Genomic DNA, 21403 nt, shown 5'->3' with positions numbered 1-21403 from the left:
ATAAGAGTAGCATGGAAGAACAGCCAGTGCTTCACAGAATGGGAGATGATCTTTCTTCTTGAGTGTGACTTTTTTTACTTTGGAAAAAGTTCAAGGTTGCTTTCCTCTAGTCTAACCTGCTGAAAGGAATGAAAGGGGTACCTTCCTCCTGCTCTGAGCAGCTACATGAGCCACACAGGAGGCAGCTAGGGTATGAAGGCATGAGACCAGCACCTACAACTTGTTGGACGCAGATTGTATGACTTCGTGGAGGACATGAGTAAGTCTGGTACACTGTCACTTCGACAGCCACATGGAGAAGCCCTTGTGTCCAAGCTCTAGTTTTTTAACTTAAGTGCTTCATGAAACTGTCAGCATACTTTAGCTGGGACTTAAAGAAACATACACATGAAAGCACTAATTAACTTTTTGTAGGAGCAAACATGAATGCTCTGTGAATAGAAGCAGGCCTCCTTTGAAGGTGGCAGCACTTGTACTTTGATAAGACTACTGAAAAGTACCTCAACTAAACTCTTCACTCTGAATATTCTCTACCTCAAACTGGCAATTCATACTGGCAATTAATTTGATAGCTCTATGCTAGAAATCATAAACAGAAATGAGTGGCAGGTCCCAAGTTTCCCTACCACATGATTCTGTGTCAGACACTATTAAAAATACATGACAGAACTTTCTATAGTCCAATAAAATTTTTCTAACTTTGGAATTTAACTGAAAATCAGTAGTCTATAGTTCACCAAACTGTTCTGTTCAGTTCTGCCGTTAGATGTAACAGGCTTCTGTCAACAGAAGATTAAAAGGTGAGTAGATCCTCCTGTTAGGGTATGTGAATAAAAGAGGGCTTGCAAGAGCTCTTCCTTTCCTTTGCAGAACTGTATCAATCTTAGCTTATTGTCCCATGAACTGAAGGGAACCACAGGGCAGCTATAAACTGCTGCTTGGAACACTTCCTTACTGTTTAATAATACCTTGTTCTACCCCCCCTGAGTTGCCTCTTCCCAGCGAATACATTATGAAATGAAAGGCTCATCACTTTTTATACAATTATTTATTATATTTAAATTAGCACAAGAAAATTCTAAATCAAGTTACAAAGTGCAAGTTTGTTTTTTAACGACACAGTTTTTACCCAAAGCAATTCCCAGCCCACAAATTACCATGTTATCACCCCTGCCTGTTACCAGGTTTAGTATTTTGAGTAAGAGACAGTAAAGGGACTGAAGAAAGAGAGAGAAAGAAAGAGAGAGATTAGAAAAAAGAACCGAGTAAAAACCTCTTTCTTCTACTGCTCAACACCAGAAGCACCTAGTTAGGAAATACTTTCCCGTTTACAAGTCTCAATCGCCTGCTTCTGTATGGGCTCCCTCTTCTGGGAGAATGACCAAAATCCCACACAGGGCTAGAAAAAGAATACATGGCCCTGTACTATAGAAATTAAGGCATTCACCTCTGGAAGGGGAAACTTGGATGTTTTTCCTCCTCTAGAAATTATTTCACACTGCTGAGTCACACTTAAATAGCAAGTGCATGAACAGGGATTCATGGACAGAGATTTCAACTACATTCCCTGATTTCTAATAGGGCCAGGTAATTTAAATAAGGCTACTTCAAATATGCAAGTTAACTAAGTGTAAAGGTAATGGGTTGTGTTGTTTATATCTTACACTGTCACTATTTCAATTTAAAAACAAAACACTTGTTCTAAGAAAGCTTTGGTATCTTGTTGACTTGACTATATTTGAAGCCTATGGGAAGATGGAGACAAAGCAGCACACTCACAAATAGGGAAAAAAAAAATCATGCTTGTAGTGGAGCTAGTCCAGCTCTGGGACCAAGAAAATGATAGAGAAGTAGAGGATCTGTCACACAGGGAAGAGGCTGAGAGTGCTGTGATTGTTTACCCCTGAGAATGCTCACAGGAGGGAGTGAAGACTGAGCCAGACACTTCAGCAGTGCCAGTGAAAGGACAGGAGGTGGTGCAAGAAATTCTTCCTAACCATAAGGCAGTTTATTTTGATTGGGTTTTTTTGCTTTTTTGGTGTGGAGGTTTGTTCGCTTGTTTTTAAATACTGTGAGAGTGGTCAAAGTCTGGACCAGACTCACCCAAGAGGCTGTGGGATATCTGTTTTTGGAGATATTCTAAACTCAGATGGAGAAGTCCTTGAGCAGCCTTGCACTAATCAACTCCAACCTGGCTGGTGAGACTAGACCAGAGGTCCCTTCCAACACCAAGTCTTTGAGCCTTTGTCCAATACATGACTAAATGTCCGTTGCAAGGATGAAAAAAGTAATGTAACCCCTGTCACACTAGATCACATATTTGTTTATTATACAAAAAGGCTGAGAGAGCATGAAAAAGAGAAGGCTTTGGGGTGACCTAATTGTTGCATTCCGGTACCTTAGGGAGAGCGTTTCTTCAAAATGTAACTTTTCCCTTGAATGAGCAGCAGCTCAGTCTGCCAGAGTGGGAAGGCAGTAACAAGAGGTTGTAATTACTGACTGCAAGCACACACAGCTCGCCTGCCTAATAAATCCTTCCTGCTGCAGATTCAAAACCCACTGACCTGCTTCCAACATTTTTTACACACTTTTACAATACCCACAGGAGTCATAACCTATGGTTTAAGATAAGATGAAGTTATTATTAAAGATAGAAAATATTAAAACCCCCTACTGATTATCAACCCAAGCATGGCTCAGAACATAGATGTGGCTCAGATAGAAAGCCATGGGGTTGTGGGACAGATTGAAAAAAGTGCCAAACCCTGAAATCAAGGCAGCCCAAGCAGTGAGCTGCTGTTACTTCCAAATAATTAAGTATATTTTCCTTAAAAGATTAATTAGATTTAATGCTTTTTAGCAGCATAGTAATTTTGATAGTTGTAGCTTCCTGAAACTGATGTTCCTGAAGATGTAAAGATGTAAGATAAAAACATTTTTAATGAGCAATTTTCATGTGCCTCCTTCACTCCTTGAAAAAAATATTAAAAAAAGGCTGTATTTAAGTCTAACCATTTGGAGTACAAAATTCACATGTAGTTTTACAACCACTACAGTAAACAAAAGAATGGTATTTTCGGAATTCTTTGATTAATTTCTTCTTTTGCTTCGAAGGAACAGTAGGGTCATTGTCTATCTCTTGAACCAGTGCTAGAAGATACTGATTGGTTTGTTGCTTTTGATCTTCATATTCTTTAGTTGTAATGCGCTGACAGAAGGTGAAACCTTTGTAAGAAATCAGAGGTTCAGATTAAGTTTTCATGCATCAAATAAAAGCCTTGTTAAAAAATATGATAAAAAACATAGGTATATTGATATTCCAGTTCAGATGTGATTACATCTGCCAGTAATGTCAAACTTACAGCTCTCCATTGAGAATGGATGGAAATCTAAACATGAATTGCAAAAAAGTTGAAAGCAGTGTTACAAGTACAGTATCATAGAAGATTCTGTATTGCAAAACAGGCCTGCAAGAAAAGAGCAAATACAGCTCTCACACAGAAACCACAATGACGAACATTACACGATAAGAACGGCACCTTGCATTTATCAGGATCCAAAGATTCCCTGTGAGTAAATCAGATCTTAGCAAGGCTCAGTACCTAATGCAAGTGAATAAATATTTTGGAGATATAGTTGCCTCTAAACCAGACTACAAAAATTTGGAACAGAATTTAGGAGCTTCTACGTGAAGCTCCTGATCTTTAAAAAACCTGATCTTTACAGAAGAGAAAAGTTTGAAAAAAAAGAGGAAAATAAAAGTTGGTTAAATCCCAGAGGACTACAGAAGCAGTTTATTATATAGCCTGTTATAGCCTACGCGAGTGGACAGCCGAGCATGATTTGGGCACCAGAAGCAGAGGTGATACAAGAGAGATACATAACCCAGCACAACTTAGCTATTAAAAGGTTGTGAATCTCTGCAATAAAGTACAGCCCTGCAAGGACTCAAGCCCCCTAACTGGGCAGGTGAATTCTGGCCTGAAGAAAGACTGGCATTCAGCTACTCCACAGACACTTTTTCTCCCTATACATATTAGAGAGCAATTTGGTTGAACAAGGGTCAGTTGCCTAAAGTGGAAAGATTTTTTACTAATCCTTCTTTACAAACACCATCTTCTTCAGGCTTCACATAGAGAGCAGCATTAACCTGAGCTGTCAGAGTTTTTATGCGGACCTGTCCTTCCCTTCTTCTAAAGTAAGTCTGTCAAACATCAATACTTTTATGGTTTAGTAGAATCAGATGAAGAAAAAAGACAACTCTTTCAAACGGGAAGGCTTAACAACTGACAAAGAGATTAATTCTTAAAACTTCAGCATGGATCTTTAGTTCTGTGGTTTCAAGTGTCTTACTAGATTAAAACCAATTCCACAGTTCTCTTGCTGGTTTTAGTCTTGTTTATTTCCAGCAGACCTAAGGATTACCTTCCTGCAAGACAGACCCCTTTTCTTATCTGGGTCTCCCAGCCTTCCCTCCCGCTCCCACCTGGACTTAAGAAGTTCACCAGCTAAGAACGCTCAATAGCTCCTAGGAAAGATTTTGGAAAGAAAAGGGAAAATGACACCAGCATATGAGGCACACAGGAAAACAGGAGTATGCCATGCCAGAGTTTACAATCAGATCAAACTATTTCAACAAGTAGATGGAACCTATATGTATTTACATATTGGAACCCCAAAACTTAGTAGGAAAAATGGAATATGGGGTTTGTATTTCTGTTGTCTCGTCAATGTGTCAATGGAGATGACACAGCCTCCAAGAATATTACAGACAGGCAGCTCTTCCCACTGCTGCTCATCTCTGTATTCTTTGGCTTCATAATAATGTGATTCTCAGAACACTGAACCAGAAGGAATTTGGCCTCATTCCAGAATCCAACACAGATGTAAAAAATTCTGTACCAAACTACTTCTCTGGCAGCTGCCGTATTAAATATATTATTACACAGCAAAATAGCTTAGTGTAATTTGTTTCCCGAGGGGTTTCTCTGCAGTGTTTAAACACACAATGCACTGGCAATACAGGAGTCAAAGAAGATAAAAGAGTCAGAGAGAAATTCAATTATTTAAGCCAACCCTTTTAATCAGTATTGGCAGCAAGGCCAGACAGAATGTTAGCTGAAAGAAATAAGCTGAAAAGCATTAACCCCACATACAGAAGGGTAGTGTAGCCTAAAAGGAAGGCATTTGACACTTGGTGTGTAAGTCCTAAGATCTTAATAAACTTTATGCTTACCCAGAAAAAGGAGAGAGTTCTTCAAAACACTTAACAGTCAAAACACCAACAATCAAAGTCTGTGCTCAAGTCATCTATCAGAACCTTGAACTATTCAGTTCTGTGAGAATTTATAGGTGTCTTGTAGCAAAAATAATACTGTTCCTAAATACAAAGTCCCATCAAATTCCCAAACCAAATTAGAAGCAAATCACTCCAGGAAGCACATTTTGCATCACTATTTCCAGAAGTAATTATTTGGTAAAAAAAAATAAATTAAAAATTGTAGCACATCCAAACCAGATTAATAGAATCCTTGTTCTCCAATATTCAGACCAGTCTTGCAGACAGCATACAATTTAATTTAGTGCATTACCCACTAATCCTCCCAGTGCTTCACTTCCAACAAAGGAAAAGAAGTCTATGCACAATTATAGTCAACAATCAGTTCTTATACAATAATTTATATTAAAATTTATCCCATCATCTACCTGAATTGATATCTGGATCTTGCCCTTCTAGCAAACTCTGAAGTCTCCTACTTGTTAGCTCCAGAAGAGTTAAAGGAGCCTGAAAATACAACCCAACAAAGAAAAAAATTACAAAAGCAATACTTCTGTATTTCAATAATCTAAAGCTTTCAGATAACCACTTTAAAAACACATAGTTAAATGCAGAAGAATTTATGCCCACATTTATTTAGGTCAAAGACTCAAAGTCTCTCATAGAATTGCACTAAAACACTTAGTTAAACTAAGATACATGTACTTATTTCTGGTATTTCTGGCCAAAGAAATAGGAAGCAAAAAGTTCTAGATGCTGTTTTCCATGGCAAAAACTGCAGTGCAAAACAAGCTGATTTTGGCTTTCACACAAGGCTCTCAGTTGCAGCTGTCAGAGTGAACCACTGTCTACTTGCTGTCACTGCTGCACAGTTCTGGCCCTAACTCCAGTGGGGAATCAAAGGCCCAACCCTCATGTCAGAACCTTAACACAAATTAAAAAAGGGGGGTTGGCTGTGTACTAACAAATACAAAACCCTCACTAACCACGTAATGCTTTCTAACTAAAATGGAGCTAATAAAAAAAAAAAAAAAAAAAATTCTCCCATGTCTCAACCTGAACTCAGCAGTGGAAATTAATGTGTTATATAAAAGTACAAAAACAGTATTTTACTGAAAGCAAATTTCTGTGTCATTACAGAGTAAAGTTTCATCTTTTAATCTGTGATAATATGATGGAACATAAATTAAGGAGTAGCATTTTGTAGCTGTATTTGTTTTCTTCAATTTAGAAGCTAACATTCCTAACTTCTGAAGGATCTTTTAGAGTTGTCAAAGCTATACATATACACTGAGGTACAACAGCATGCCATTTTTCTACCACTCAGAGTATGCCAGTGAACTTCTAAAGGAGAAAGGCACTAAGATACCTAAATATTTAGTAGGCATTAATTACCAACAAGGTGCCAAAATGACCCTATAAAGATTATTAATATTTTAATTATTTTCCTAATACAAATCATGCAAATATAAAGAGAGGATATAATTTATAAAGGATTGCAAAGCTCTCAAAAAATCTGTCCTATATAGTCTGGAATAGCTTCTTACTCTGTTTGGCTATACTAATAATCTGTAAAAAATGGAACATTAAACACAGCTCCTCAGACTTGCCATACTCAAAAAAAGGCAATTCATAGCATTTAACATTTAAAATGACAAAGCCAATGATGTAAGGAGAATGATACCTTGAAGAGCTCAGAGTGATTGTCCATCAGAAACTGAGTCAGCAGTTCCGCCTGTGGTTTTGACAGTATCCTGTTTTGTAAGATGAACTTTGTACAAGTCTTGATGATCACAAATCTGTTCTCAAACTAGAAAAAGTAGCACCCAGATTTGGCATTAGACTGACTTGCAGCGTGCTAGCAAAGACTAACTACAACAGGACACTACCAGTGGGAAACAGATTACACGGAAAGGCAGTAAACAGAATACTTCTAACTAGACAAAAATTTTAGCTTTACTATGAGAAAGTGCTATTTTTCACATTAAGCAGAACAGATACTTACTTGTTTTTGCAATCTATAGCCCTCAGATTCTGATGCAATGGCCAGGAATGTAAGGAGCCTGTGGAGTTCTTCACTGATATTCGGTGCTAATAATTTTAAATAAAGTTGCAATGCCTCTAGAGCTTGATCTGTTTTTCCTTTTTCTGCCATGGAGTAGAACAGAATATCCAATGTTACTATTCATTTTCAGAGTCATGAATACTTATTTAAATCCCAATAATAATCCCAGTTTTGGGGCTGTTTCCTTCTAAACAAAATTTCACGTTGTTCCAATTATTAAAGGATTCTTTTCTCAATTCACAAGTCTTAATTTTTTCTCCCCCACCAGGGGCAGGGTGGCAGCAGGCAGTGAGTGAGCAGCTTTGTAGTACTTAGTTGGCAGCTGGGCTTAAGGCACAACAACAACCCAATAGGACTGATGCAGGAGCAACAAAGCCTATTTAAGTAGGATTAATCTTAAACTTGTATTTAAATTAAATCCTTCTGGTTTACTTGTATGCATACAATAGGAGGGTTCTTAATAGGGCCTTTTATAATTTTAAACAATTTCTATTACTAAAAAGGACCCTATGCCCATAACTTTAAAAATCTTATTCTGGTTAAGAGGAAAAACTTTATAGCAATGATTTTAGTTATATATTATTACTTAGTAGTAGCAATACGGCAAATTCTGACCTGAGGTAAGTAACTTTCACAATGGGAGTAGTTACATATTGAAAGCTGTACACATAGAGGTTGGTGAATCTCTATCTTCCAGATTTTCAAAATTCAGATGGACCAGGCCCTAAGCAAATTAATATAACTTTGGAATTTGTCCTTGTCTTGAGTACAGGTTCATAATAGTGATCTTCAGCATTTCCTTCCAACCTAAAAAGTGCATCTGCAATGGCATTGCAAATGGTGTCATGATTCACTCAATTGATACTTAGTGGCATCCTCTACACAGCTTTCATCCTTATTTTTTGTTCCAGGTTGCTCTTACCTATAAGTTTTATAATTTCTGAATGAATATCAAAATCCTGGGTGGCAAGAAGAGAGTCCTTCTTTTGACTGTAATACTTCATTATAACATCAAAAAGAATCTTCTTGTATGTATTCAGACTGCTGGGGTTGTTAGTGCTTTGAGGTAACTGCTGACTAACCATCACTAGGAATTGGTCAGGAAAATACTCCAAGCATTCAATTGCAGCACAGAGCCACCTGTCAAGCCTGTAGAAGGAAAAGGTTGTTTTAGTGCTTGCTTTAAAATGCTCTACCTATTTTTATTTTCACAGATTCATAGAATGTTCTGAGTCAGAAGGGACACACAAGGATCATTGCATCCAACTCTTAAGTAAGTGAGATTGAATCTGTAACCTTGGTGTAATCAGCACCATGCTCTAAACAACTGAACTATCTTAGGGTCCATTTAATTCTTTAAAAGAAAACTAGAGAGAAATAACCATGCAGATATAGTCACATATATGAACCACAATGCTGAACTGGTTTATTAAGCAGTTTGTGTAACTTATTTCACTACAGCAGTTCAAGAATCTGCTCAAAATGAGCAACTTCCATGTTTTTCCTACACTAAAGGCAATACACCTGAGACAAACCCAGACCAAAACAAGATGCAAGCATGCCAGACTGTCACTGACCCCAGGAATACAGCTAGTATTTAAAAACCAAACACCACCCCACCATTACTCCAGCACACACATTGAGAACCCACCAGGGCTAACCAGGGTGAAAAAACCAGATCTTTACAGAAAAAAAGACAGTTAGTTTGAAAAAAAGAAGGAAAATAAAAGTTGGTTAAATCCCAGAGGACTACAGAAGCAGTTTATTATATAACCTACTATAAAGGCATGAGTTTTGACAAGCATCTACTGGTCTCTACATCTTGACTAAGGGAAGAAAATATAACCTAATTATGCCCCTAAAATTCGGGTGCATAATTTATTGTTGAAAGAAGCCAGAAGATCAGAGGAAAAAGTCTCTCAGAAGGGACACACAAGGATCATTGCATCCAACTCTTAAGTAAGTGAGATTGAATCTGTAACCTTGGTGTAATCAGCACCATGCTCTAAACAACTGAGCTATCTTAGGGTCCATTTAATTCTTTAAAAGAAAACTAGAGAGAAATAACCATGCAGATATAGTCACATATATGAACCACAATGCTGAACTGGTTTATTAAGCAGTTTGTGTAACTTATTTCACTACAGCAGTTCAAGAATCTGCTCAAAATGAGCAACTTCCATGTTTTTCCTACACTAAAGGCAATACACCTGAGACAAACCCAGACCAAAACAAGATGCAAGCATGCCAGACTGTCACTGACCCCAGGAATACAGCTAGTATTTAAAAACCAAACACCACCCCACCATTACTCCAGCACACACATTGAGAACCCACCAGGGCTAACCAGGGTGAAAAAACCAGATCTTTACAGAAAAAAAGACAGTTAGTTTGAAAAAAAGAAGGAAAATAAAAGTTGGTTAAATCCCAGAGGACTACAGAAGCAGTTTATTATATAACCTACTATAAAGGCATGAGTTTTGACAAGCATCTACTGGTCTCTACATCTTGACTAAGGGAAGAAAATATAACCTAATTATGCCCCTAAAATTCGGGTGCATAATTTATTGTTGAAAGAAGCCAGAAGATCAGAGGAAAAAGTCTCAAAGATTTTGTATAGAAGGAATATAAAATCATAGAAATGTGTGGGGCAGAAGAACAATTACTTTTATCTGATTCTGGATGTAAAATAATTTGATCTGAACCAATGACAAGTTGCAAATATTATTTAAGATCCACAGAATCTTATTTTTATCATGGAGAACAGAAACAAAGATTGTGAAATTGCAGGTAAAAACTGAATTAATTTGACAAAAATAGTCATTTGACAAAAGACATTCACATCAGCCTTGATGTATTCCTCAGAAGTATATGCAGGATAGAGATCAGCCTAAGTACACTAAACAGGAACACTTACTTAGAAAAGTAAGAGAAGATTTAAGGAAAAGAACACTGACAACATGCAGCCACATGTATATTCTCATTATATAAGCATTCTTCAGTGCTACAGCTTAGTCTCTCCTTTTCTCTTGCTAACAACAGATGCCTTACTGACTGTGGATCTTCACACCACAGCCACCAGGAACTGTGACAAAGACTCAGAATAAAGTTTTCAAGTTCTGATGTCTGTTACAGGGACCCAAGAGTAAAGAATCTGGTCTAGAAACTAGGAGTGTTTACAACATTCAAGGTTAAAGTTTTAATGTTTACTTGAGATGCTCAAGTGTCCAACCCTAAACATATACTTTTTGTGAAATCACTTACCACTTCTGAAAAGAAGTCAATCACACTAATGCCACCCCTGTCTACAAGTACACAAGCATAATGATGTCTATCTGTTGACTTAACAAAAATCTTTGATCAAGACTAAAATAAAGTCTTTACTAACAAATTCATTTCATAGATGTATAACTTACTCGGGCAAGTTTAAGCTACACGTAACCTCTCTGTCCAGGAAAGTATTTGAGATAATCATGTCTTCTTCTTTGCCAAAACTGTCTGATTTTGTCTTCACTGAAGACACCAAGATATCTTCTAGAAGGGGAACATCAATTAACTGCAGCAGTCGTAGCAGAGCTTGCTGTTTCCAGACATCTTCTATTACTGATACCATAAACAAACAAAAAACCCTCAGAAACAATATCTTACGTAAACAACTAACCTTTGTTTTTACTCACTAAAGAAACTTTTAAGTGTTCAAAGAAAACATGGTAACAGCACAGTGTAAAGTTACTGTGCTGGGTAAGAAGGAATCAAAATAGGAATGCTAAAAAAAAGTCTCTACCATCTTATTAGGATTCAGAATAAACTATTCTAATTAGTAGAAGAAAAAAAAAAAAGACAAGTGAAAAGCAAAGGACTCACATAATAAAGACAGTCCTAATCTTAAGACCTACTTTCTTCTGAAGTAGTATTTTCATAAACAGCACCATTATGCAAAAACATAACCCTGCTGTGTTTCCTTCTGTTTAGTTACTACAAGCATTAACCCCTTTAACACAGGTTAAATTTAGGTCTCTGTGGAGCATTGTTTAACAGAAATGGGGCACTCACTCCAAGATACAGTGAAGAACAATCAAGTTTTAAAAAGAAAAAATTCAATCCTCACCTCCTTTTGAAAGCAAGCGAGTTGGTTCATTAACCATGATCTTTGGAGGTAAAGATGCATGAACATATATTGATTGAAGAAGGTCCTCAATCCTCTTTTTATCAGCTGCTTCCAATGCTAAGGGGTTTGAAAGTGTTGTGCCACACTTTGTTCTGCTTAGGGAGGAGAGAAAATACATGTATAACAAATAGTATTAGAACACATTTTTCTTTCTATTACTTACTAAATTTCTCTTAAATCAGAACTTTAGGGCTACATTATATCTAGAGTCTAATCTGCTACTAGAATTCCTATCATCCACACCTACTTTGTGGAAAGGGCAAGGATATTGATTCCAAATACTGTTTGCTAGTTCCACTTTGTTTACTGGCTTTCAGCAATGAGCTCATTCTTGCTAAGTCTCAGATTTCAGCACAATTGGTAGCAAAACCAAATTATTCCTAGGCTTATGCTACTGTGCCAGACTCTATTCCAAATAACAAACAACAGATCAAAATACCCAAAAATACCTGGAAGCATCTACAATTTAGACATAACGTTTCACAAAACTGGCAGAGACTTTTCAGAATTCTCCAACACCTGGTTTAGACAGACATAGCTTCATTTAAAGGAAACCCTCCTTATTAAAAAAAAAAAAGAAAAAATTAGAACAGTTCAGAGTAACTCACTTAGAACATCTTTTTGTTTTCTGTTTGCAGATTTGCTCAGGAGATAAGCTTTCATTGTCCATATTCTTTCTTGGAAGAAGAGGATCAAGACTGCTATTTACAAATCTATAGAGACTAGAGTCCGTGTCTTCAAACTCAGTTTCCTTCCCATTCTTGAATAAATAAAGCTTGGCTCCAACTGGCTCAAACACTTTGTGATCCATCAACGCTTGGCATACACGGACCCCCTTCAGCCGAGAAATATCATTGCAGCTTAGGTACATGCTTTGCATAAGATGGCTCAGTACCACATCAACAGCATTGGAGCCGGTGAAGCAGTTTCTATATGTTTTCAGGTGTTGTCTACGTCTTTTGATTTCCACTTGATTGTGAAGGGCATGTATAATACTATTCCACAGCTGAGTTGCTTGAAAAGGACCATCACAGTCTGCAAAATGATTACAATGAAGTTTTACAAATTTATAAACTTTTACTTTAATACTTAAAAATATATACTGTGATTTTAGTTCTATATTTTTTTTAAATATTCAGAAACCAGCTGAATTTTACAAAGATAATATTTAATGAGTCAGGCCTTCTTGTAAGCTCACACCCACTATAGTAGAGTCAAGAGAAGAGAACAAAAATCCACTAAAAAGAGGTGACAAAGGTTTTTTTTGTCATTGTTACGATGACACATATTACATCTAAGTGCTGTGTACATACACATTAAATGATAAGAGAATCACAAACCAGCCGAGGCTTGCAGGGACTCTGGGGTCTATCTAGTCCAACCTCCCTGCTCAAGCAAGGCCACCCAGAGCTGGTCGCCCAGAACCAGGTCTTGAGTATCTCCAGAATCCGAGATGTGCACACACGACATCACAACCTCTCTGGGTACCGCTGAGGAGAGTCTGCCTCCATACTCTTTGCACTCTCTCTAGATCTTTGTAGACACCCCAAACCATCTCTTCTCTCGGCTGAGCAGCCCCAGCGCTCTCAGCCCCATGGGGGAGGTGCTCCGAAGTCCCCAGTTGATCCTCACATATCATGCCCAGCTCAGCAGACAACAAACAAGGGTTAGCCGTGCATTAACCGCGCCTGGCACCCAGCCCAGCTCCGCGCCCAGCCCAACCAGCGGCGTCTCCCGTAAGCTCAGCTCCGGGGTACGGCCGGAGGAAGCTCCTCTCCCCCCCGTTCAGCTGCCGAGCCTCCCTAGCTCCGTTCTGCCCGCCGCCTCCCGCGGCACCGGCAGCCGGGGGTGCCAGCACAAACAACGGGCAGGCACCGGCGCCTCGCAGCCCGCTCCGCTCCCCGGCGCCTCCGACACTGCGGGGGAAAACCTGCTGCGGCGGAGAGACGGGGATGACGCTCTTCGCCCACCTCGGCGCCGCCCGCTCCCTCGCCGAGGCTGCAACTCGCTCTGGCTGCGGATCCTCCTGAAGCGCGGAGTCAAATACCCCGCCATGGCCACGGCCGGGCCGCTGGCGGAAGCCGGCGGAGCGCATCACTTCCCGCCCGCCGCCCCCGGCCGCGCCCAGCGCCGCCCCTGCGGGTCGGAAGTGAGCCGAGCTCCGGCCGCCCCCGCCCCGCCGCCGAGGCTGCCGCCGTCACTATGGAGTAGTCGCGGCAGGACGGGGTCCGAGCGAGAGACGGAGCCGGCGTGACAGGCGGCCCGCCGGGCCCACAGGGCGACGGGCAGCCGGGCTCTGCGCCGGCAGCTTCCCGCGGGCTCAGGTGAGAGGCCGCGGCCCGGGTCGACAGCGGCTGCCCGTGGCCTGGTGGCGCTGCGCGGGGCGGGCAGGGCCGGCCGGCTCCGCGGGGGCGGTGAGCTCGGGTCCCGGGTGCCCAGCGCTGAGGGCTGGAGGGGAAGGGCCGTCCCGGAGGCTGGATCGCCGCGCGGGCAGGGCCGGGCGGGGATCGCTGAGCTGCCCGAGCCGGCGGATCGCGGGTCACCTGCCGCCTGTGCCCACCCCCCGGCGCGCTGCTCCCGGCTGCCCCGCGGAGCAGGGAGCGCAGGCACCGGCCCTGCGGCGCGGAGCGGTGCGAGTCCGCTCTCGCTGTAAATAACAGTAAATACTTCATCCGGGAGGGCTGGCCCGCAGGAGGCTGACCGGGATTTGTGCAGCGTACGGGCTGGGTTTCACCTGTCACCAGGCGACAGACAGAACCGTGTTCATGGATCTCGTTCCGTGAGGTTTTGGTAGCGATTCAGCTGAAGCGCAGTACCGGGATGGTGCCTGAAAGTTAAGGTAACGTGCGGCGAGGGCAGCCTTGCACAGTGCTTCATTGTATTTGACTCTCTCGATGTTTTTGTAACAAATGCAGAAGTCTGGTTGTGCTTTAGAAATGCTGGGGTTTTGTCCTTTTGTTTGCTGTGACTCAGTTGTTCCAGCGCTTACTCCTGTGGATTGATCCTGGCTTGGGGCAGGTGGATGGGATGCGGTTGAGTGGCGTGAAGTAGCTTCGCACCAGCCTGCTGGTCTTGGCTCCCAAAGGGGATCCCAGCTTGTTATAGTTCAGAATAGTGGTAGCGTGCGTTGTGCTACTGTGCAGTGTGCACCACAACCATACATCAGGTGAAGCTATGAATTAGTTTGAGGTTAAACTGCTGGGTTTGCATTATGGTAGTGGTAGCATGCGTTGTGCTACTGTGCAATGTGCTAATGTGCAAGGTGAAGCTATGAATTAGTTTGAGGTTAAACTGCTGGGTTTGCATTATGCAGGTTTTTTTATGAGTGAGAGTTGAAAAATGGTGGACAGTCTTTGTTTTGGATTTCAACAGTCTGTATTTCAGCATTTTGAATGTTCTGCCTCCTGTGTGAGTGCAGTGTTGGTTGTTGCTTACTACCTTGCTGAGTGTTTGTTCTCATCATGCTGCCGTATGATTGCTGATGTACAGCATAAAAACCATTACTGATTGTGAGGGGCATTCATGAAAAAACATATTGAACATTCAGCATTTTTTAGGATTAGTTCCAGGTTTCACGAACTCAGAATCAGTAGCATTAATATTTCTCATGAAATTCAAACAGGAAGAGTTCTTAAGCATTTACTGCCTGTTCTGTGTTGCTTGTCCAGACATTGTTATACTTCAGATTTTGCATTTGTCTCATTTATTACCTTTTAACTTGAAATGCAAATTTCATTGTGGTTGACTGGCTTTATTGCCACTTGGTTTTTTGGGGGTTTTTTTGGAAATACTAGACCTGTCTTAACTGAACGAACAAGTTTTCCTACAGATGAGAACTAGACTTATGTATTTCAGATATGGTTAACTTGTCATTATTTGTGATATTAGAGGTACTATCCAAAACAGATACTTTTGGTGGGGTATGGATTTTCTAGGTACATTGTTCCTGTTGACCTGTATAGATTTTTTATTGAAGTTGGTAATAGCAGTTGTTTTTATAGAGCAAAATACACAATTTTAGCTTACATTCAAATGTTGATAAGAGGATTTCTACGAATTTACAGTTAGGTAGATGTAAACTTTAAACCCCATCTGCTTATTGAGAAATAAGTTTCTTGGTACTGCTTGCTCAGAAGCTAAATTAAACAGTAGTTTGCCTACCATCAAGCTGGAGGGGAACAGGTTGGACAGGGTCTGCCAGGCTTGAATTTTATATTCTAGCACTTCAGATACTGGAATGCTGTTGACATTCTCACCTAGTGGCTTTTTCAGGCTATTCACTGCAGTTTGTCTGTCATCTACAGCAGAGGACACTTCTGATTTAATGAATTCTACACCACTTAACCACCATCTCTATAGAGAAGCTTCCTTTTACATTTACACAAAGGAATTTGAACATGCATCCACATGCATTTTCTTCATAATGCAATTAATTTTGCAAAGTGTTTTAGAGTCCTAACAAGATGGTCTTGCATTGGTACTAAAGAAGATTGGATGGCTGGGAATGAACAAAACAATGGAAAAAGCACGAGATCTAAACCCAAGTAATTTGATTTGGGATTATCTTAAACTCATTAGCATTGACTTTATAGTCTTTTAGCATATAGAGTTTGCCCACAGAATAGCTGCCGAATAAAATTGCTGAGAGCTGGAAATGCCTGTAGCTCCTTTTTAGAATAATCCATGTTTGTGCCTATTTATTAGGTTAATGAAAAGTTTCTTCATATGGGGATATTAGCCAGTGTCTTCATAGAAGTTTGGTGTAGGGCTGCACAGTTAGGGCTTGCGTGTGTTTTTCCATATCGTGAATCATAATGTAAAATTAATTTCTTGTAATAATAATATTTCAATTACTGAAATAAAATTATGTAATAAAGGAATTCTGTGTTTCCATAATTTATTTAAAGGTATGTTCTCAACAAAACACTAACTAGATACCAGATAAGTTCTTAGCTATTCTTCAGATTGTCTTGTTTATTTCAGACACAGCTTCTCACATCTAAAGAGTCAAGATAGAGCAGCACAGCTATTCCTCATGTGCACTGTGCTAAGGTTTGCTTGGGGCTTGGCTAATACAGTTACACACAACTGCACTGGAGGGAATTGTCCCATAGCACAGGGAGCTTCTTAAAGAGTTTTGTTTAGTGTGTTTATTACCTCTTTTATATTTACAGACTTCTATTACAGGTCTGTCTTTGCAATTGAAACCTAATCAGCTTATTTGTCCTGATTTGTAGTGGAATCAAATCTATAGTACCAGGGAGAGAAGGAGTGCATGTCCAGGTAGCTTCAGTGTGGTTGATTTTGGTAAAGTTTGACTGAAGGATACAGTTGTCTTTACATCTTACTTGAAAGAGAGACTGAAGAAATATCCTCAAGTGTTGCTTTTGAATATTCTGCATAATACTGATTCCAGGAAATAATTTCTCTTTTTCTTTGCTCACACAGATAAGGAAGATGAATGTGTATATATATTTTTTTTCTGCTGTTTGTTTTCTGCCTTCATTCTTTCTTGTGTATACATTATCAGAGGAAACAATTGCATAAATGGCTTCAGAACTTGTATCTGGCAGAATAGACAAGTCAGATTTATTAAGAAAATATAGAAAACTCTGAAAGTCCGCACTACAGGGGAAGATGAAGTAAATTGGAAGTTGCCACAGTCTTTTAGCTCTAAAATTTGAAAGGTGATGTGAAAAAAGCTTCCTTGCACAATTTTGATAAAGCATAAAAAGATGGTTTCTTGTTTCCTTCCCCTGCACTTAATACTTAAGTTCATTAATCATTGGATCATACAAATGGCAATGTCAGCAGTCTGACGGGCAAAATATTGATTTTTGAGCTTGTATTTTGAAAAGCACTGCATAGGAAAGAATATTTCTGTTTTTACTTGCTGTCTGTATGACACACATCCATTATTTTGCTGGCCTGCAATCTTAAGCAATCCTTCATTTCAGACAAATGAGTAGTTCTGTGAGCACTGGAATTAAGGGAGTCTGTTTTCCTTCAGATTTGTTTTTCTGTTTGATGTATTCTAATACACAGAGTGTGAACCTTTCCTGTTGGGGGACAGTTTATAAATCCTTTGCATTATTTGGTTACAGTTATCAAGAAATGGTAGAATTGAGAGGGCTGTGAAACCCTTGTTTTCTTGCCTTTGTAGGATAAGCCATCGGTGCAAATTGAAACCATGGAGTCCATGCTGAACAAGCTGAAGAGCACCGTCACAAAGGTGACAGCTGATGTCACCAGTGCTGTCATGGGAAATCCCGTCACCAGGGAATTTGATGTCGGGCGACATATTGCCAGTGGGGGTAATGGTCTTGCTTGGAAGATATTTAATGGAACTAAAAAATCAACAAAGCAGGTGAGTTATCAAGTAAAGACCTGTGTTTATAAACATTAGATGACAGATTGATTGGTAGCAGTTGGTAAGTGGCAGTTAAAGTCCGACTGGACAGACTAATGTTATGGGTAGTGAAATGACACAAAAAACTCAGCACTATTTGAGTACGTTGTTCTCAGATATGTAAGTATTACTTGCTTTAAGCCTTTTGTTGGAGAAAGAAGTGGTTCTGCATTCATAGCATAAAATTTGGAACCAAAATGAAGAATTCATCTGAGTTAAAAGTGATCTGACAAGAAGGAAGAAGTTTGCTTTAACATGGATTAGTTCCCCAGTTTGTTGCAGCTTGCAGCTTTTTTTTGGTAACAATTCTGTCTTTTTACAGTTTAAAATAATCATAAAGTATGTCATCATTTGTTGTCAGCAATACTGTAGTTTTTTGCTCAGCTATGGTGCAGAAATTGAGCAGTTAGGGGTGTTAAGTTATGAGATACTGCAACAGGAAGGCATGGGATAGAGTAGGAGGTTGTGAAGAAAGTTGGTTATGCTTTCCATGTGCTGCTTTCAGATCAGTATTGTTCCTTTTTAGTTTCTTAAAGTATTGGGGTTTAGAGCACCAATACTCAAACTTTTGACTCACTTGAATATATGTATAAATAAATATGGGATTGTGACTTAAGAAGAAGGTTTGCAAAAAACAGAGTTTAAGAATTATTATTACAGAAAATTATTTTGTTGCACTAGAGAAATGTGAAAAATGTTTTTTCAAATTTGGGGAGGAAATACAAATTTCCAAGTGTAAATAAAAGTGTAATAAATTACAGTCTTTAGTTAAAAGTAAAGCTAAGTAATGTGGAGTCACTTAGACAATGCAACAGCTTGCTGCAAATGTACCAAAAAGAAATGGACACAAAGAAATTACTTTGGAAAATGTTTATACAGTCTGTTAGATCATAGGCAAATAAACAGTAGCAAATAGATACATGTAGTATATAGAATAAATAATCTGCAAAGAATGTGTGATCTGATTCTGTGTGACAGAGTCTGAGCAATGTTTAGTCAGGTACGTTTGCCATGTTTTCATGCATATTTTTAGCTGGTGCAGAGCTCTGTGCATCTTTTATTTACTGAATTTACCCAACACAGCAGTTGACTAGGGCTTTTTTTTGGTCTTACTCAGCTATAGAAAGTGATAACATTGGAAGCATGGTAGTTTTGATAGGTTTTATACAATCTACATGCCTAGTAAGCATTTGACCTGTAGCAGGTATATCCTTAAGGTCTGGAGAGTTGTAGCAAGTTTCTTTCACTGTATGGTTGACAGAGTATATGTAACTATATCACATTTTTCAAGCTTTGAATGTGTGCTCTGACCAACAGTTTTAGAGTTTTAGTTCAGGTGCTCCATGTGGTACATGGATCTGTAAAAGTTGACAGAGTATATGTAACTAGGTTCCTATCAATCACATTTTTCAAGCCTTGAATGTGTGCTCTGACCAACAGTTTTAGAGTTTTAGTTCAGGTGCTCCATGTGATCCTGCAATGTATCTGTAAACCCTGACTAACATCTGTGCAGTTGTATGCCATCATTAGTAATTGAAAACACAGCAGCAGTTGTACTGCATGGAATTTTAGATGGATGGTCTTTTGACATGCAGTTACCATTCATTATTAATATTACCAGTTAGGTAACATCATGTCAACATTCACTTTACCATTGCAAAACAATTGTGCAGCAATACAGCTTACGGTGTGTTGTGCTGCAATAGATGTTCTTTAACATTATTTTTTATTTCTTTCCCATATACCTTCTGAATGTTCTTTGGGCTGGCTGTCATTTTCCAGGTGATAGCAGTCACTTTTGTGAATTTGCATGTGTTTGCTGTATTACAAGTGTGTATATCTAAGTTGAAGCTATAAGGGTTTTTTTTGCAGTGTGTATTGTAATTAGACAAGTGGGATGTAAGGGCTTAATTGTTGTTGTCACTTTACCACAGTACATGGATCTGTAAACCCTGACTAACATCTGTGCAGTTGTATGCCATCATTAGTAATTGAAAACACAGCAGCAGTTGTACTGCATGGAATTTTAGATGGCTGGTTTTTTGACATGCAGTTACCATTCATTATTAATATTACCAGTTAGGTAACATCATGTCAACATTCACTTTACCATTGCAAAACAATTGTGCAGCAATACAGCTTACGGTGTGTTGTGCTGCAATAGATGTTCTTTAACATTATTTTTTATTTCTTTCCCATGTACCTTCTGAATGTTCTTTGGGCTGGCTGTCATTTTCCAGGTGATAGCAGTCACTTTTGTGAATTTGCATGTGTTTGCTGTATTACAAGTGTGTATATCTAAGTTGAAGCTATAAGGGTTTTTTTTGCAGTGTGTATTGTAATTAGACAAGTGGGATGTAAGGGCTTAATTGTTGTTGTCACTTTACCACAACACAATAGTTTCAGTCTTATGAGTCTAATAGACTTAATAGTTTAAGTCATTGTAGCCAGATAAAGCAACTAAATTTGGAGGTTTAATATTAAAACCGTAGATCCCATCAGAAATCTTTGTTTTCAGGATTATTTTTGTTCCTATTTTGAGTCAGTGGACAGTTACAAATATTCCATCTCTGGTGACAGTAGATATCTGTAACTGTATTTTTGTTTTCTGAGTTCTGCCTGGTTCCTGCCTTGCTGCTTTTCGAGGATTTCTGAATGTTTATCTGTTATTATTTTTTTAACATACCTTGTCTTTTCTTGCTTACTGTGTAGGTGACTTAGTAACAACCTAACAGAATGTGAGGAAATTACTTACCTGTGTGCATATGTTTGTCTGGTGCTATTTCATAGCTGATCTGCTGCTGTTTGTTTGAAAGATTTATGAGTCACTCTGGTTATATATAGGTGTATAATTTCACAGTATGCATTTCAGCTCGTCTTCAATTTATTAACTTAGACTTTATGCACTTACACTTTTTTTTGGCACAATATGGCACTTGTCCTTCTGCTTAGAAAGTGCAATCATAAATAGATAGGGTAAGGTCACAAAGCACTTGCCAGCTCAGTTGTAAAGCTAGCAGAATTCAGAAGGTAAGTTCCAACAACAAGGCTACAGACAGTCAAGAGGGACCTAATGGCCTTGAGACAGCTGGTTAAGGATCTGAAGCACAAATTCTGTTCTGTTCTGCCAGGTGCAGGGAATTATGACTTTAAACAAACCATGCAGGATTGCAGCAAGCAGCAACAGAACTTACTTAGACTCGTCACAAAATATTCAAACCACAGTTGGTTTAAATACTCCCTTTTTGATTCTTTTCACTTGTAAACAAACAGAGGTTTTTTCAGAAGTGCAGTCTTAGTTTGAAATTTTGTTATTGGTCATGTGCTGCTCAGTGTATTTCTTCCATCTCCTGTCATTGCTCTGCTCTGCCTTGTGTTAATGTTTGATCCATCACACCTAAAACCTGGAGCAGGGAGCCAGTATGGATAGAGGCAGGAAAAGTGTACTTAGTTGAGTTAGTTACAAGTATTCACTTGCTAAGG

The 21403-nt window shown here is 39.3% G+C and overlaps 2 protein-coding genes across 5 annotated transcripts in view; one reads left to right on the top strand and one right to left on the bottom strand.

The window, feature by feature from the left end:
* Positions 1-1077: 1077 nt before the first annotated feature.
* On the bottom strand, positions 1078-13626 carry DEPDC4 (DEP domain containing 4). Its single transcript, XM_041474377.1, has 9 exons — positions 13482-13626; positions 12120-12546; positions 11452-11603; positions 10760-10946; positions 8266-8492; positions 7284-7426; positions 6963-7088; positions 5707-5785; positions 1078-3225 (listed from the first exon to the last, which is right to left on the bottom strand). Exons 1-9 carry the CDS (start codon positions 13564-13566, stop codon positions 3008-3010), a joined length of 1644 nt encoding a protein of 547 aa, XP_041330311.1. The 5' UTR covers positions 13567-13626; the 3' UTR covers positions 1078-3007.
* A 24-nt stretch (positions 13627-13650) lies between these two features.
* Positions 13651-21403, top strand: part of SCYL2 (SCY1 like pseudokinase 2) — a 34644-nt gene continuing 26891 nt past the window's right edge. For 2 of the 4 annotated variants that reach the window (XM_041474375.1, XM_041474372.1), the window contains exons 1-2: positions 13652-13835; positions 17675-17878. In XM_041474375.1, coding sequence (XP_041330309.1) covers positions 17702-17878 — 177 coding nt within the window. In that variant the 5' untranslated portion in view covers positions 13652-13835; positions 17675-17701. Of the gene's footprint in view, positions 13836-14190; positions 14351-17674; positions 17879-21403 lie in introns of all 4 variants that reach the window. The other 2 variants (XM_041474373.1, XM_041474374.1) reach the window with 2 other exon arrangements.

This window comes from Pyrgilauda ruficollis, unplaced genomic scaffold (genome assembly GCF_017590135.1).
Source record: "Pyrgilauda ruficollis isolate IOZ18807 unplaced genomic scaffold, ASM1759013v1 scaffold32, whole genome shotgun sequence".
Lineage (NCBI taxonomy): Eukaryota > Metazoa > Chordata > Aves > Passeriformes > Passeridae > Pyrgilauda > Pyrgilauda ruficollis.
The sequence above is the reverse complement of the archived record's forward strand: the minus strand, read 5'-3'. Positions and strand labels throughout refer to the sequence as shown.

Coding starts and splice junctions, on each gene's coding strand:
- DEPDC4 (XM_041474377.1), bottom strand. CDS start 13,566: ATGGCGGGGTATTTGACTCCGCGCTTCAGGAGGATCCGCAGCCAGAGC. Junction 8,493..10,759: donor TGTAGCTTAAACTTGCCCGA/GTAAGTTATACA, acceptor TTCCTTCTACAG/GCTTGACAGGTGGCTCTGTG. Junction 7,089..7,283: donor GCTATAGATTGCAAAAACAA/GTAAGTATCTGT, acceptor TACTTTTTCTAG/TTTGAGAACAGATTTGTGAT.